Genomic DNA, 15,909 nt, shown 5'->3' with positions numbered 1-15,909 from the left:
GTCATCTATCCATCTATCTAGCAAAATAGTTATCTATGTATCTATCTATGTAGCCGTCAAACTACATAGACAGTTATCTATCTATCTATCTATCTATCTATCTATCTATCTATCTATCTATCTATCTATCTATCTATCTATCTATCTATCTATCTATCTATCGATGACTTCAGAATCCCATCAGGTTCCAGGGATCTTAAACAGGTGGAGTATCTCTAGCTTTCTCCTCACTTGACCAGGCTGGACATGTATTGGATTTTTAGATCTGGACAAGTGAAAAAGCCTTAGAGTGAAATCTGGCCTTCAGCTGGATTTGTTGGGGTTTTTTGTTTGTTTTTTTTAGGGAAATGTGAAATTCCGACTTAAGAGTACAGATTATATGCAGAATTTTTTATTTAAACAGCTTTTTTTTAGTGCTCCAATCAAACAGAATCAATTAATGTGTGCTCAGTCTACTTAAACACTTATCAATAGAATTAACCCCGCGACTACAGCGAGCCCAGAAGAGCAACTTTAGGAACACTTAACAAGTGTCTCTTGGGAGCACCGAACGCTGTAAAAAGGTTCAACCACAGAGAGAGTGAAAGTAGTTAGGCAGAAATATGAAGTGAGAAACTGAAGCCTGAAGTGTCCGGGACAATCAGGAAGCTCCAGGCTTACAAACAGACTCATATTTTCAGTCTATAAAAAATTGATTCAAGCGGCTAAATAGTTATTACTTTGGCGCAAACGAGATGCATTATGATTTTACTTTATAGCTTATTATAAAAACGGAGACAAAAACTCAGACATAAATTATTTGTCTAGAAAATTCCAGTTTCATTTCAGATTCAGACCATTATCCCAACTTCTGTGGTAAGCAGAAAAGAAGCTGTTCTGCATATTCTGTCGACAAAACCAAAAGCAGGTTTACTCACAACGTCACCCAGCAGCTGGGCCTCGACTGGTACAAAACAGTGCAAACGTGAAAACAAATACCTGCGTCTGCTTGAGTGCGTGTTTGTAGGCATGTTAAAAGCTCAGCCTGTTTTTGGCCCTGAGGCCCCAAACGGCCCCTCCACTCACCGTGCACCTGGTTGATCTCGGAGTTCTGCGACAGTATTTCGTCGGCCAGCTTCTGCGCCGTCGGCAGCACGTCCGTGTGATGCACCGTGATCAGGTACTGGACGAACTTCTGCAGCTGGTCCCTGTTCATTTGGAACAACGTCTCCGAGATGGGCAGGCGCAGCTTGACCTGCTCGGGCTTCCGTACCCGGTAGAGCGAGAGCGCCACCACGTGGGCGCAGTAGAAGATGTCCTTGTTGCCGCAGCCGCACGTCACCGACGTGATCTTGCAGCGGTCGAAGCTGACGCTGACGTTGCACAGCAGCTCCGGCTCGGAGGACGTGGCCGGTTCCCGGACCGTCCCGCTGAGGTGGAAACCTGCACAGAAACATGTTCGCCGTCAATCAGCGGGAATGAAATAAAGTTTTTGACTTTCACCTATTGTTGTGGAGTTAGTTGGACCTTAAAAATGAAGATAAGCATCATCAGGCACTGCAGATTTTGTGGAGATGTACCGAGAGAGTTCAGTTTTCAGTTTAACATCAACACTGTTCAGTGTGGGCACCTCGACTGAGTGAAGAATAGGACTCAGAGCTAGCCGTTTCCAGTATTTCTAAGGTTTTTACAAATAAAGTCAAAGGTAGCACAAAAGGTAAGGCCAAAAATAAAATGTTATTCAAAAGAAAGCTGCGGGAGCCATTTTGGACGATCATTCATGTTGTACTCTTTTGGGTGTACCCAACTTTTCCGAGCTCCAAGGAACACAGGAAGTGCTAAATGTAGACCAGAGCAGGTGTGTTTCCATTGACCATAAAATTGCACAAATTGGGATTACGAAAATAAATTTGCATAATGGAAACACGCTGATTACAATAAAAAAACTGGATGTTACTACTGGCGAAAAAGACAAAGAAAGCAACAAAGTGTCAAGAGGATGATGACGTGGCATGTTTTTAATGACCTTTTAATGATTTTAATTGCATTTCTAATTTGATGGTAAAACCACTATTGTGAAATATTGTGTGTGTGTGGTTTTTTTTTTTACATTAGCAGAATATCAAGCTGAGGTTTTGCAGACATTTGTAATGAAAGCGCAGCTGGAAATAATCTAATCACCCAAATTAGCACCTAAAGGTGAGTTAACTCTTCACTGGCGCAGACAAAGGGTCTGCATAGCATGAGATGCGTAATGTTTCAGGTTGTTGCTACATCATTTTAGCGCTTACGTTAATATATGTATAAGGCATCTCAGAGACATGGAGCTTGTGAAGAAATACATTTGTGGAACTGCCCCAAAAATCTGTTGCAACCTGACTTAGTCTGGGACCAAACTGTAAACTGCATAGGAATAGTGGACCAATATTTACTTCCTCCTCAGCAGAAATAACATAAAAAATTTATTTACTGAGAAATTTGAAGAGCCAATAAGATTCAGACTTGCACTGAACATTGCTAATATGATATTTCGTTCATTATTCACTGATCATACCCTCAGTTCACCGTTAACCTGTCTGTCACTCGTTCAGAGAAGCGTCGGCCAGGTGAAAGGGTGCCACAGAAACACACACACTCTCATTTCCTTTTCATTTCCCTTTCACAACACCTCTAATGCTTGCCTTCCCCTAATCGCCTCCTTCCTCTGTCAGCACGGACAGGATCATTTCACCACCGGCACAAAGTCCTGCTATTAAACTGTCAACCTCTGGCCCTCTCAACACAGAACCTATAGAAGTGTTTGTGAAGAACATTGACATGGAGGAGGGATTAAACCGACTTCTCAAATCCTGTATATTTGGGTTTCAGTCGGGAATGTGCCGTAAACCTGACCAGGGCATCGGTTTTCACTTCAACTGAGCCGCAAGCAAAAATGAGATTGAAATATTAAGCTTGGAAAGACGCAGCAGATGGACAGGCGCTGGCAAAGAACACCAACACAACAAGCACTTTTATAAGCAAACCCTGGAATAGACAACCTGACAGGGTTCGTGGGTTGACAGATGGTCTCAGAGGCACGGTGGTACACACCGTAGGAGTTCATCGTCCACAACCAGCCTGTCCCCGTCTCAGGTTCGCAGCATGGCGAAGACCAACAAGTTCATTCTGCCCAACGAGAAGCGTCGCACGCAACAGTTGCTTGAAACGCAGGAGCATGATGTGCTTCTCGCTCCCCGCTGTCGTCCGCGCAGAGCGGCCAAACGAGAGGCTGATCAGCTACAAAGCCAAGACTGTGACAGCTGACAGGTGGCTTTATTAGGTGGCCGTCTGAGCCAAAGAAAATGGAAAGCTGCGTCAAAGACTCGACCTTCTGTCAAGTCGGTCTACGGGGGAGATTTAAATAACACGACTGCTGTTCTCACAGGCGAGAACCTCTGCTGTGTCTTGAGAATGTGAAACTCAGACAGGCTGGTACAGGCAGTACTTTAGTGGGATCTACTGAGAATATTACCCTTCTCTGAGTCTTTACTGATTGATACCTCAGACATTTTGATTGTTGCTACATTTCTGGTACTTCAAACTCAGGATGTCTAACTCATGATAGCAGACATTCGGAGAGATATTTAGAGCAAGGGATTTCAGTAGCATACTGAATGATAACTTGTAAAAAAGCTTCACGTCAGAACATCTGAACTGTCCCTTTAGGTTGTAGTGGACCAAGGAGTCTCTCATTGACTATAACCGTGTTCCCATCCAATTGTCATTTGAATTTAAAATGTTACAGAAAATAAAAATCTGTGGACTGGTTGGAAAGAATCAACCAGTCTATGCAAAAAGACTTGGTACTCAGATTAATACAAATAAACTAACACTTGTTCGCCATGCATCAGCTTCCATCCACTTTGCAATGTTCTACCACTTTGCGTTGGTCTATCACATCAAATGCCACTAATTACAGTAAGGTTTGTGGTTATAAATGACAAAATAGAAGAAGTTTAAAGCGATACGTGTCACTTAGCAAGGCTTTCCACAACAGAAAGTCAACAGGTCTAAGTGTAGTATTTGAGAGATCAGCTAAACACCACTGCTAATCTGCTCTGAGACAGGTTAGCAGTGGTGTTTAGCTATTCACAAATCTAGAACAAACATCTGGGAAACTGCAAAAATGCTGAAACGTTGACTCCCATCTGTTTATCGTTTCCATTGATTAGTAGTAACTGGAAGATCGATCAATGTATTTGATGTGTATTTGCTTGATGAGTTTTGACAAACTCTAATGCTTATTGCTTGCTTCATAGTTGCTGACTGTATGATGTTTTATGATGTAAAACAACTTTGAACGGCTGAATTTTGCTACACAAATAAACTTGACTTGTATTTATGATATCATATCTTCCTAATGAGTAAACTGGGTGATTGTTGCAGAATTCTGTAATGGGTGTTATTACTACTTATACTAAAACAAACACACTGTACTTACATATGAGCTCCAGAACCTGACCTGGAACGTCAGGTCTAATTTCCACTTTGCTCACAGCTTCTCCTGTGTGTATGTGTGTGTGTGCGGGGAGGGGAGGTGCGTGTGTGTGACACCCTGCACATAGCACATAGCTGACACATATCCATCCCAGTATTGTGGAAGAGTCGCAGTAAGCAGAGTGGGTGTTTTGTCTGCAGACACGACGCACACCAAAGCCAAACCAAACGGGAGGGGAAGGAGTCGATATCTGAGAGTGAAACCCCGTGTAGAAATGGAGAAAACACCGTTTCACTTCTTACAGCTGCTTTTCCTGCCGAGCATACACACACACACACACACACACACAAGCCCACCCCCACATATGAGTATCGGACCACACTCTAGTCAACCACCGGGTCCACATCCTGTAACGCGGAGACAAACACAGCGGCGTGGCCCCGCCCCGGTCATGCCTGGCCCACAGCTGAACCTTTGACGTAACAGAAAGAAAGACACCGACTCGGCAGGAGGAAGGAGCGCCGCTGTGCCACTGGAAAAAAAAAAATGGCTATACCCTCAGCTGAGTGTGAGAGAGCACATGCAGGAGCGTCAGAAGTGGCTCCGAGCCAAACCCTTGAGCTCAGCATTTTGTAATGCACTTTCTTTCTCTGTCTGCGCTGCTTGCATAATTCAGCTGTGCGCTCCGCGTAGCAACCGGAGTTAACACCTTCCAGCCCGCTGCAGCCCGACACCACACAAACCCGACTCGGGTCTGGCATTTGAATGTCATACCGCCTTCAGTTGGATTGATCACGTATACTACTAACTGCTTTATGTTCAAAACTTGCTCTTAAAACAAGTACTTTTGATTTCTTTAAATAAAAAAAAGAAAGAAAGAAATCACGTTGAAAAGTCGCTAAATATCTTCAAAACATTTTTCAGGAAAAAAATGGAAACGTTAAAACATAAGTTCACCAGTTGTTTCATAAGAACTGATGAACTCCTTTACTAGCCTCAAGTCTTCAAAGTGTATAAGGGCGTTTTCGCACCTGATGGTCCAGTAGATTGGGGACCAAAGTTGCAACATTTACAGTTTCAGCTGGTGCAGCTCGTTTTCACACTGCACTGTGTCAAACCAACCAAACCCTTTGAAAAACATGTTCCCCTCCTCGCCTCTGGTGGCGCTGCATCAAGAAACCCTGAAGAACACAACATGACTTTCTTCTTCACGAAATTTAACAACAAAAAAAAAATGAAGCGGTACCAGATTTTAGCAGTTGCAGGATTTTTGTTTTATCTGTAGCAAAAAACCATGGGCCTCAGGCATAAAGCGTGCGTGCGCACAAAAAATGTGCGGCGCCATATTTTACGCAAAAGTCGGCATGTATAAAAATTTACTTTGCGTCAAAGCTTGCATAAATATACGCACACCTTTTCGCTGGCGTGAAAATGTGCGGCAGCCACGCAAACTTTTTCTGTGGACAATATCAAACTACAAAGCGTCAAAACTCACCTAAATACACTGAAATCTGCCTACATTCAGTGTTATTTAGACCAAGAAGCATCAAACCCGATGTTTTTCATGATTTTAATATTTTATTGTTTAAACGTTAACGATGAAACTGAACCGCATTTATCCTCAGACAATAAGCTAACACGCACACAAAATAAAGAATTCAACTCACTGACTCTTCTTCAACTTTAAGAACTTTGCATGGAGGACGGATAAATTCTCCATAATAGATTCAGTGGACAGCTAGTTTTAGGTCTTTCTAGAAATGTTTCTTGAGAAGGGAACCTCAATACGCTTCTGAAGCCACCTCTTCGTTTTCTTGGCTGTGTTGGAGGATGGATGGTTGCCTTACTTTGAGCTCTCTGGAGAGGGTTTCACGAACGGACTCTCAGGCTAAAATGTTCCGTTTTGGCTTCAGAAAACGTTGTTTATTGAAACAGCTTAGATAACCCCACACTAATACAAGCAACTAGTTTCCCCATTTTACCCCTCCCTTCTCGTTCTTCACCCCACTTCCACCGTTTCCATTTTCCCAAAAGGGGCTAAGGATATCCAATTATGTCTGAGTGGGAACTGGAAAAAAAAAAGACAAAGACAAGGCACAGCTAGCTTTGTGCAACTCGCTGCAGGCCTTCTTGTCCGTTTCTTGTGAGTTTCCATAAGCACCGCAAAAGACTTGGCGTAGCTACCGCTAGTATTTTGGGAATTTTATACGGGGATGTTTACAAGAAACTTCAAAAGTGACAAATAGAAAAATTGTTTTTGGGGGAGGAATAAAAAAAAACAGGTATGTTCAAATTACAGTGAGGTTTTAAACTACTATTTTCCCGTTTCTTATTTAAACACACCATGCAACAAAAACAGAGTAACACTGCTTGTTTAACATCTCAATTACAGTTATGCCAGAGGTCTCAGAAGCTGGAAGGGCTGGCAGAAGAGACGGCTTCTCCGCCGAGCAGTGCTGTGAGTGTTTAAGTGTTTAAGTGTGTGTGTGTGTGTTGTGTGTTATTGTTTTGGTGACAATGGGGAAGCTAATCTCTCGCCCGTGGAGACACCGAGGTGTCTCTGGGGCTGGCAGAAGGAGCAGTAAACAACCAATCAATAGTGATGCCTGACTAATCACAACCTGACCGAGGCGCCTGGTTTCAGGTGAATTTAGACAGAGACAAAAGTGAAAGTATATCAGATAATGGCTGATAGGGCGGGCTCTGACATATTTCTGACCATTGATGAAATCATTCCACAGCTGGTAGCTGAAAATACAGTTAACTGTGATCATATCAGATGTGTCTTTGAAAGAAATACAGTTGATTAGACATGTTTTCTTATAATGTAGGAAAAATTCAGCAGGAAGTAAACACTGTGACATAAGAATAATGCTAATTGTTTTGGTTTTGTTTCACCAGGTAAAAGCTAGAAGAGATTTTCATGCGTTGATATTCGTGAATAAAAATAGTACTTTGGTATTTATGCAAAAATCTAAAAAGAAAATATTGTCACTTTACTAAAATAATGGCCCAAGTCATTTTGTTGCCAAAATTATTTTGGGATGGTGACAAAATAAAAATGACCCAATTGCCTTTGGTTAAAACCGAAAAGCAAAAAACGATTATTGCTGCGTCTAGAATAATAAAACTTCAAAAAAAAAATTTTTATTGCCAAAATTTTGAATAAAATCAGTAGATTCTGTTCCTTAATCCAAGTTTATCACAAGTCTAGCTATTTATAATACGCTGGTTCATAGTTGGGTTTTCTTCTTGGGTTGCTAGCCTGCGCTAGGCTGCTTTACAGCGGTGCCACTTGTAGCTTGAGAAGTGGCACCGCTGTAATTGTTATGGTGATTAAAAACATCATAACAATAAGAGTGATAGGGGCCCCTCCATTAGTTTTCACACCAGGACTGCCCGAGTTATTTGTGAACAGAAATATTTCCAAACAACCAAATTCATTTGTCTTATAAACGTCAACACAGTAACTGAACTGCGTAGGCGCCTGCCAGCTGATCAGCAGCAACAGGTGGGGAAGGGGTAGCTCTGCATTACTCTACGTTTAATACAGATGGAGAAAGCTTCAGTCACTCTGCACTTCCTTTGACATCTCAGTGAAACAAATTTAAATCAAAGGAGGGGTGAGATTTTCGCCTCTTTTGAATCTCTAAATGTTTAAAATCTTGTCATACCTTTTTTTTTTTTTTTACTGATAACCCTGCCAGTTATTACATACAACAATATTGAAAACAGGAATTGAAGGCTTTTAACTCAGCAATGTTAAAAATGTTGCCACGTATGCCTTTGGAGTTTTTTTTAGAAAAGAAAGAAACTCAAGCTAACTGATTTAGCTAACTTCTGCTAACGTTAGCAAACAGCAAATTAGCGATGGGCTGTAAACCAGCAGCTACTTCTGGAAATGAAAGGTGGTTCTTTGTGCTTTCTTTTTTGTTTCACTCTTCTATAAAATATATTTAAATGTCTCTAGTGTATATTCACTGAGTGATAAATACGGAGGTGTGTAGCTTGAGCTCAGGGATTACCAAACAAACAGCCAGCTGTGCTCGGGAGCCCCGGTTAAATAAGGTGATGGGGTTAGTCTGGGGGTTATGAAAGAGCTGATGGATGCATGTTGTCGCAAGTTCAAAGGAGGTCACTGAGGATTTGAGTGACCTGGGCCAATCTGTGTCCTTCTTAAGCAGTCACCCACAGCTCTGTCCTCAGAGAACGGACATGCTAATCAACGCTTAGCTCAAAGTCTGCCTAGAGGCGCTTTAAATGTTGATGTAGCCTTTCACCGACTCCAATGACTTTGAGGGACAGTTATCACTGCCATTTCCTTCAATCCAGTACGGTAGCATCCCTCTGCTTTCGCAACAGAAATACTTATCGCAAACTGAGCTCCAGTATTACACTGTAGCAGGATTCCCCTAAAACCAAACAGACAGAAATCCCTGAGCGCCGTCAAAATAAAATAAAAAAAATAAAAAATAAAAAACAGGAAATCACCCTCATCACACAGTCGTATGAAAAAAATTACAATATGCATTCTGATGAGGCTCGTTAGGCAGATTAAATGCACCTTTTAAAAATAACCTTTAAGCAGGCATTAAGAATACTTTCCATTAAGTCCACGTTTCTGTTTTTATAGGGGTTTTATTGGGCTGATGTAATATTCTAATCTTCAATGTCATGTTTTCATTTTCTGTAAAACACTTCATAAATAACACTGGCCAAACAACAGAGACTGGAAACATTCAAAAATGCGACTAATGTTGCTTTACAGCAGCAAACCGAAAGACCCTGACTGAGATTAGCTGTGAGTCAAGTCAGACGAGGCTTGTGTGGCTATGAGGAAATATTTCTGGCAGCATTTCTGAAGCGAAAAGAGCCAAGAATGACCATGAATGGATCAGAATGACAAACAACTATGAAAGCCCTCAGAGAGGCAGGATTTGATACCGCTTCCATGTAATTTAACATGAGGACTAGAATAACTGAGTCCACTTCAGTGGCTTTGCTACTCCTCCAAAGGGGCTGAGTGAATCCACTGGAAGGATTACATGTCCTCTGATGATATTTAAATGTTTTATTTACAACAAGTGTGTAGTGGTGTATTGGACACTTTACTGATGAAATCCTGTTCTGATCTTGACTCATTTCTTAAAGGGACAGCATTATGCGTTTTCCTGGCACCTAGTGCCATTTTATAGCATAATATAGCACAATCAAGTAAATATATGTTAACTTCAGTTGTTATAAAAATGCTATATATACATATATACTGTATATATACTGTATACATGTATACATTTCCTAATTTAACACCTTGAAATTAGGCTTCTGTGTCTTTAAGAAGCTCCTGCTCTTTCTGAAACTCCACCTTCAGGAAGTCGTCACAACATGATGACTTCCTCTATTAACCCTTTAATAACGTTTTTACCAGCTTCGTACTGAGAGTGAACACAGTTCCACCAGGTGTTTGCTAATTACTGCTGGCTAGTCTGAAGGAACTGAGTGGAGGAGGAGCTCCATCCTCGGAGGTGGGGCTAGGTCCAGGCGTTTTGCACAGCTGAATGGTTGCCACGGGAGTTAAAAGGATTTCTCAAATGAAAGAAACAAAGCAACACTTCAAGTATGTTTTTGATGAGAGAATAACAGCACAATATGACATAAATCTTAAAAAAAAAGATGATTTTACATTCAACATTAACTCAAAGATAAAACCAGCTCCTCCATGGAGGACCGGATGCAAGCTAGCCTGAAGCTCACCGGGGGTTTTAACGTCAGTGCTCATGCGTGCCGGTGAAAAATAGCAGCCGTTGGAGGTTTGAGAAGCAGCTTCTAAAGGGGCAGAGGAGGATTTTCGCCTTGCTGTCTTTTCCTATTTAAAAAGCATTTGTTTGAGTGCTGCCTGTTCCCAGTGTGCTCAGCGGCAGTCATTTGTTTAGCCTCTGAGGGCTATCAGCAAGCCAGGCCGGAGCTTCTCCTCTCCAAATGCATTTGTTCCTACTCTGGAGATGCGGTCCGTCTCAGCAGAGTTGCTCACAGAGCTGCAGCCCTGCTTGCTAATGAGCCCTGGAGTCCCATGAAGACACAAAATCAAATAAAAGCTTTTAGCATTCACTCACACACTCTGATCCGAGTGTACTTAACTCTAAATACAGATTTCCATGACACAAGCAATGGATATTGTCTGAATCATGCAGAGTAGCAGTAAAAGTTTCGTGAAGCTAAGTTTGGCTACGAAAACAAGAAGTTGGCGAGGAGCCGGTCTAAACTCCAGGAGTAGAAACTTCTGGAGGGCAAATAGGAAGTAGGGATGCAATGATATAAAAATTTGGGCCGATATTGATATCCAATATCAACACTGCTCTTATGAGTGATGACCTTTAACCTTGAAAAAACCTGACTGCATTGACTTTACTGCTTCAGGTAAACTCCCCACAATGCTTTCCTGCATCACCATCACATGACCAGCCCAGAAACTAATGGCAACAAGATGGAAATAAATACCAGTTGTTAATATTGACTCAGTTTTATTTATCCTACCAATAACAAAGCCCGTCGCACAAAGTAATTAATCAGTTAAACCCGTGGCAAATTAAAATAAGCTCAGTGATTTCCATTCTGATGATTAATATTTTTAAAGATCTACTTTGTTTCTAGAGACTTCATGATACACTTCATTTGCAGTTTCAATTGTGTCTGTGGTTTTTATTTCCTTTTTATTTAGTTGCGATTTATTTTGGGTATTTAAAATGTCTTCCAGTTTCAGTTTTAAATGTTCTTCATACAACTGACGTTTATTCGTCTTTGAGCTGGCAAACTCATATTATTATGTTATTATCTTTGTGTCAAAACAACAATATTATTGTGTATCGCAATAATTTCTGGAACAATTTATCGTGACAGGCCTACCGATGCCCAAGTGTTAAAAAATTATAAATCTGCCGATACTGATGTTAGTGCTGATGTGTTTTGCATAAGTGAAACAGAATACTGCCATAAATCAGCGCCATGAATGAGTGTGTGAATGAGTGAACGTCTGAATGTTGTGTGGAGCTCTTTGGGGTCGTCTGGACTTGATAAAGTAGTATACAAGTACAGGCCATGAATGACATAATCTACATTATTAAATCATAACTGAACCCTAAGTAACGTGGCTGAACGTCTGCTAAAATAAATGACATAAATACATTTGTGTCTGAGTGGATAAAGCTAACCATGAGCTGGGAATGGACAAGACTATTACATTATGATAACTTTGAGTAAAAATACGCCTCCTTGTCGCACATGCTTTGGAACTCAGCTGGTTCAAGTTATTATTTATTATTACTTGCTTCCGTTTTTTTCCATTTAACGTATATTTCTCTTGCGCCTCATCATACGGACGGTTCTTTTTAAACCCCAATGTACCTCGTCACGGTAACCGTTGAACCCTGAATGTTGACTCACTTGCTTTTAAACTTGTGCTGAACCACCCAAATAAAAACTTGGGTGGTTCAGAAGTGTTAAGAAGTGCAAATGTTTACTGTTGATACAAATGATATGCAGATGACGTTGTACGCAGAAGCCCATAAAAGTCCATTTTGATCTGGAAGTTTTCTAGGGTTGTAAACCTTGGAAAGAAGAAGATGTTAATAGGAGATGCTGATCCTGCCCCTTGAAAAAGTATTCACACCCTTGACCTTTTTTTTTTGGATACTTCCGTCACCAAACCGTAATGTTTTTTAGTTGAGATTTTATGTGATCAACCAAAAGGTGAGATGTTTTTGAATATTTTTTACAAAACAGATATCAATCTTTCCAATGACCAGTCACATACTAATCCAACAAGTTTTTATGCACCATGACGCCATTATTAGATGCTCTGATCATCCATAGAGAGACTTAGATGAGTCGGTAAAAAAGATATTTTACATATACAGTACAGACCAAAAGTTTGGACACAACTGTGTGTAGAAACTTTTGGTCTGTACTCAACACAGACCAAAAGTTTGGACACATTTTCTCATTGAATTCAATGAGAAGGTGCGTCCAAACTTTTGGTCTGTACTGTATATATATATATATATGTATATATATATATATATACAGTATATATATACTGTATATATATATATGTATACAGTATATATACATACATACTCTGGCATCACTCCACCCTGGAAAATGAACAGTTCAAACAAAACCTCCAAACGTTCTAAATCATTCAATCCCTCAAAATGTTGTATGTAAACCTCCGACTGCAACTTCTGAGTTTCCGTCTGGTGTCTCAACATGTCGGTTTTCTTGTTGACTTCATGCATGTGTTGTCTTGTTGAGTTTCTTCTTCCAAATACATAAAGCGATAAACCTTAAGCCACGTCAAGGTGCGGTTTTTTTGTTTTGTTTTCTCAACGTCACACTCTACTTGTGCCTTTACAAATAACTCTTGGTTGCTTAAATGAAACTGTGCATGGAAGTCACTTGGATGGGCATGCGTGTGCGCAACGCCTAGCCTAAAAACGTGCTCGGCTTGTTCTCGTCTGTTTAACTGCCAGTCATATGACTTGCCTGTACGAGAGGGAAGAATGTTTTGCTTTGGTGTCACAGCAGGGTGTGTGTGTGTGTGTGTGTGTTTGTGGGTACGCGGAGTGGGAAAGGGGGGTGGTGGGTGAGGGTTCCTTAGTGCCAAAAACAGGATGCTGGTCTCTCACCTTATGATGGCGGTACATCATACCCTAAGCCTCACTTCTGTTTGGGCTAAACAGAACAAACAGCTTGCATTCAGCATTTCTGACTCGACTGGAAGATAAACGCGACTCCCTCAACAGTCTAATGATCGGCGTTTCTCTCGCTTCATATCGTCTCTCTGCTCCCTGTCTGAATACCTGCTAAGCATCTCCTTTACCACCTGGGGCCCATCTTCCTGTTCAGCAGCCACATGACTCGCCGCACTGACTCGCAGTTTTCTGTCTGTCCTAACCCAAGACAGAGGGCCTCTGTTTAATCTTTGTCTGTAGGGGGGCGGATTTACAGCCTTTTTTTTTTTACGTTTGGTCTGCACAAGAAGGCAATAATATACACCACAATCTACGGGCTAATCAACCCTGATTTGGAAAAGTCGACACGGATTAGATTCTTTAAAGTACGATTTGTGAATCGTTTACCGTATGTTCCAGACCATGAGTTGCACTTTTTTTGTTTGACTGGTCCAATTACTTAAAGGGGTAGTATTATGTAAAATCAACTTTTTTTATTAACTTTACATCATGTTATAACGTTATTCCCTCATCAAAAACATACCCGGAGTGTTACCTTGACAATTTCAAGCATGATTGATAAATCCTTCAATCTTCCGTGGCAACCATTCGGCTGTGTAAAACGCTTGGAGCGGCTAACGTTTGTCCCAACCGCTAATGCTTGGCCGCCAGTTCGGCACTATGAAGCTTACCAGAAATTGCGTGTGCTGCAAACAAGCATCCTCCTTTGCAAAGACAGAAGTGCGGAGCCGAACGAGTCGACTGTTAAAGCTAATTCAATATTTGGAAGAGTGGCCAACGAGGACTGAACGGCTCCGTTCACTTCTGCCGCTGTCATTGCTAATTCAGGCGGAATACAATTTTAAAACAGAACAGAAAACTGATGTCATCGTTCACAACTTATCTTTTTGTTCGCCGACTGGCGTGGGTGAAATTCTGCTGGAGGAATCGAAGTCAATGGCAGAAATCCCAGACGGAGCCGTGAAGAGAGATTAGAATCAGAATAGCGTATGAAGACAATGGCCAGACTGGGAAAACATGGTAACCTGAATTTTTTGGTTTTCCCAACAAGTATTGCTAAAATCCCATCAGATCTCATCCTGCTGAACCCAAAATTAGATATAGTCTTATCTCAAGAGACAAGTACATAGTTACATTACTACTTGCATTAATTTCCCCGCATGTTTTAGTTCTGAATCAAAAGATAGCTCATTAGTGGGCATCTGCAGAACACTGACATGCTGAAATTGACATTGATAGTAATTGGGTTTGTAATAACCCATTTCATCAAATGCACTTTTAAACCTACCAGGGACATTCGAATTATGTCACCCAAATAATTTGACATTTCCTGTTTTATTCTGAAATCACGCTCTTTAATCCCTTTAGTGACTCCTCCCACCACCACTCCCAAGCGCAACTGCTTTTTAAAGCTCAGTAGATGCAGTTTTTAAATCTCCTTCCATCATATGTGCAGAGATGACTCACAGTGTCTAACAGATAAAAACAATGACTCAACTTGTAGGCGCATGCCAGGCATACCCCGGTCGTGCATACCGGATGAGCTAACAGGGCTTGTGAGAGCTTGTGTCATCCCTGAAGTGCTAACGAAAGCGATCAATCAGTCAGCCTAATTCACAGAAAGTAATTGGGGTTTCAGGTTTATCTCCGGCTGAGCCGTTTGGCTTTACCACGGAAGAAGTAGAACTCAAGAGAAGCTGTGCCGTGTCAAACAGAAAGCGCGGTGTCGTTACGGTCACAGCTGAACCGTCAGTACCAAGAAAAACCAGCGGCATTAAACATCATTTGTAACTGGACTTTTTTTTTTTTTTTGCTGAGTAATGAAATCCTGAGAAACATATTGTCACCATCCTGAAATAATAGCCAAAGTATTATTATTTATTTATTTTTTTGCCAAAAGTGATTTTGGCCAAAGTAAATCACCACCACTTTCTTTCCAAAAGATCCTTAAGGCAAAAAATAAATAAAAATAAAAAAATGACATGCAATTATTTTAGGAAGGTGACTAAAGCTAAAAGTGAGTTACCCAAAACGGTTTTTGTTTTTAAATCATCATTTACCAGAACAAGTTCAAAGATTAGTTCATGACTGGAACATAAAACGTGCCTTGTAATTTTGGCACGTAGTTTGGTGTCATTTGTGTTTTACTCATTTCCATTATGTTGTGGGATCAGTCACCCATATGTCAGATCACAACGCTGAGGACATTCAGGTTTTTACAAAATTATAACCCCCCCCGTTTATCTCAAAAGTTTGAAACAAAAAAAAAAATACAATGGTCTAATAATTTTAGACATGTAAATGAGAAAACAGGTCGTCATTTCTCGTTCGGAGAGCTTGGTTACCAAGATTGCTGTCATAGCACCACAAAATGTTGTGATAAAACTTTAAGCCCACAGAATGTTTCTCTGCGTCGCTGAACTCGACTACGAAATCACAAGAGTTCAGACGAACGTTTCAACCTGTGCCAGCAGCAGTTTGCCCGTAGGTCTTGACTCCACAGCAACACATTCAGAATCAGCTTTAAAATCTCGTCCTACTCGTCTTCATTTTGACATGCCGCACAGTTGAAGCTCCAAGGCACTTGGGAGCGTCTGAGTCAGACGCACAACAAAAGCCAGGAAAGAAAGGAAAAAGGCCTGTAGCTACGGTCGGACCAGGAGAACGAGATCATTTGCTTTTTCTTTTATGGCAGATATGAAG

The 15,909-nt window shown here is 41.1% G+C and overlaps 1 protein-coding gene across 1 annotated transcript in view; it reads right to left on the bottom strand.

The window, feature by feature from the left end:
• The window catches only part of LOC102224237 (zinc finger SWIM domain-containing protein 6-like), a 52,994-nt gene that overhangs the window by 22,412 nt on the left and 14,673 nt on the right, over positions 1–15,909 (bottom strand). Inside the window, exon 2 of the mRNA XM_023338379.1 lies at positions 1,066–1,422. Within this exon, the coding sequence (XP_023194147.1) occupies positions 1,066–1,422 (357 nt within the window). The remainder of the gene's footprint in view (positions 1–1,065; positions 1,423–15,909) is intronic.

This window comes from Xiphophorus maculatus, chromosome 8 (genome assembly GCF_002775205.1).
Source record: "Xiphophorus maculatus strain JP 163 A chromosome 8, X_maculatus-5.0-male, whole genome shotgun sequence".
Classification (NCBI taxonomy): Eukaryota; Metazoa; Chordata; class Actinopteri; order Cyprinodontiformes; family Poeciliidae; genus Xiphophorus; species Xiphophorus maculatus.
Note: the sequence above shows the minus strand (reverse complement) of the source record. Positions and strands in the feature narration are given on the sequence as shown.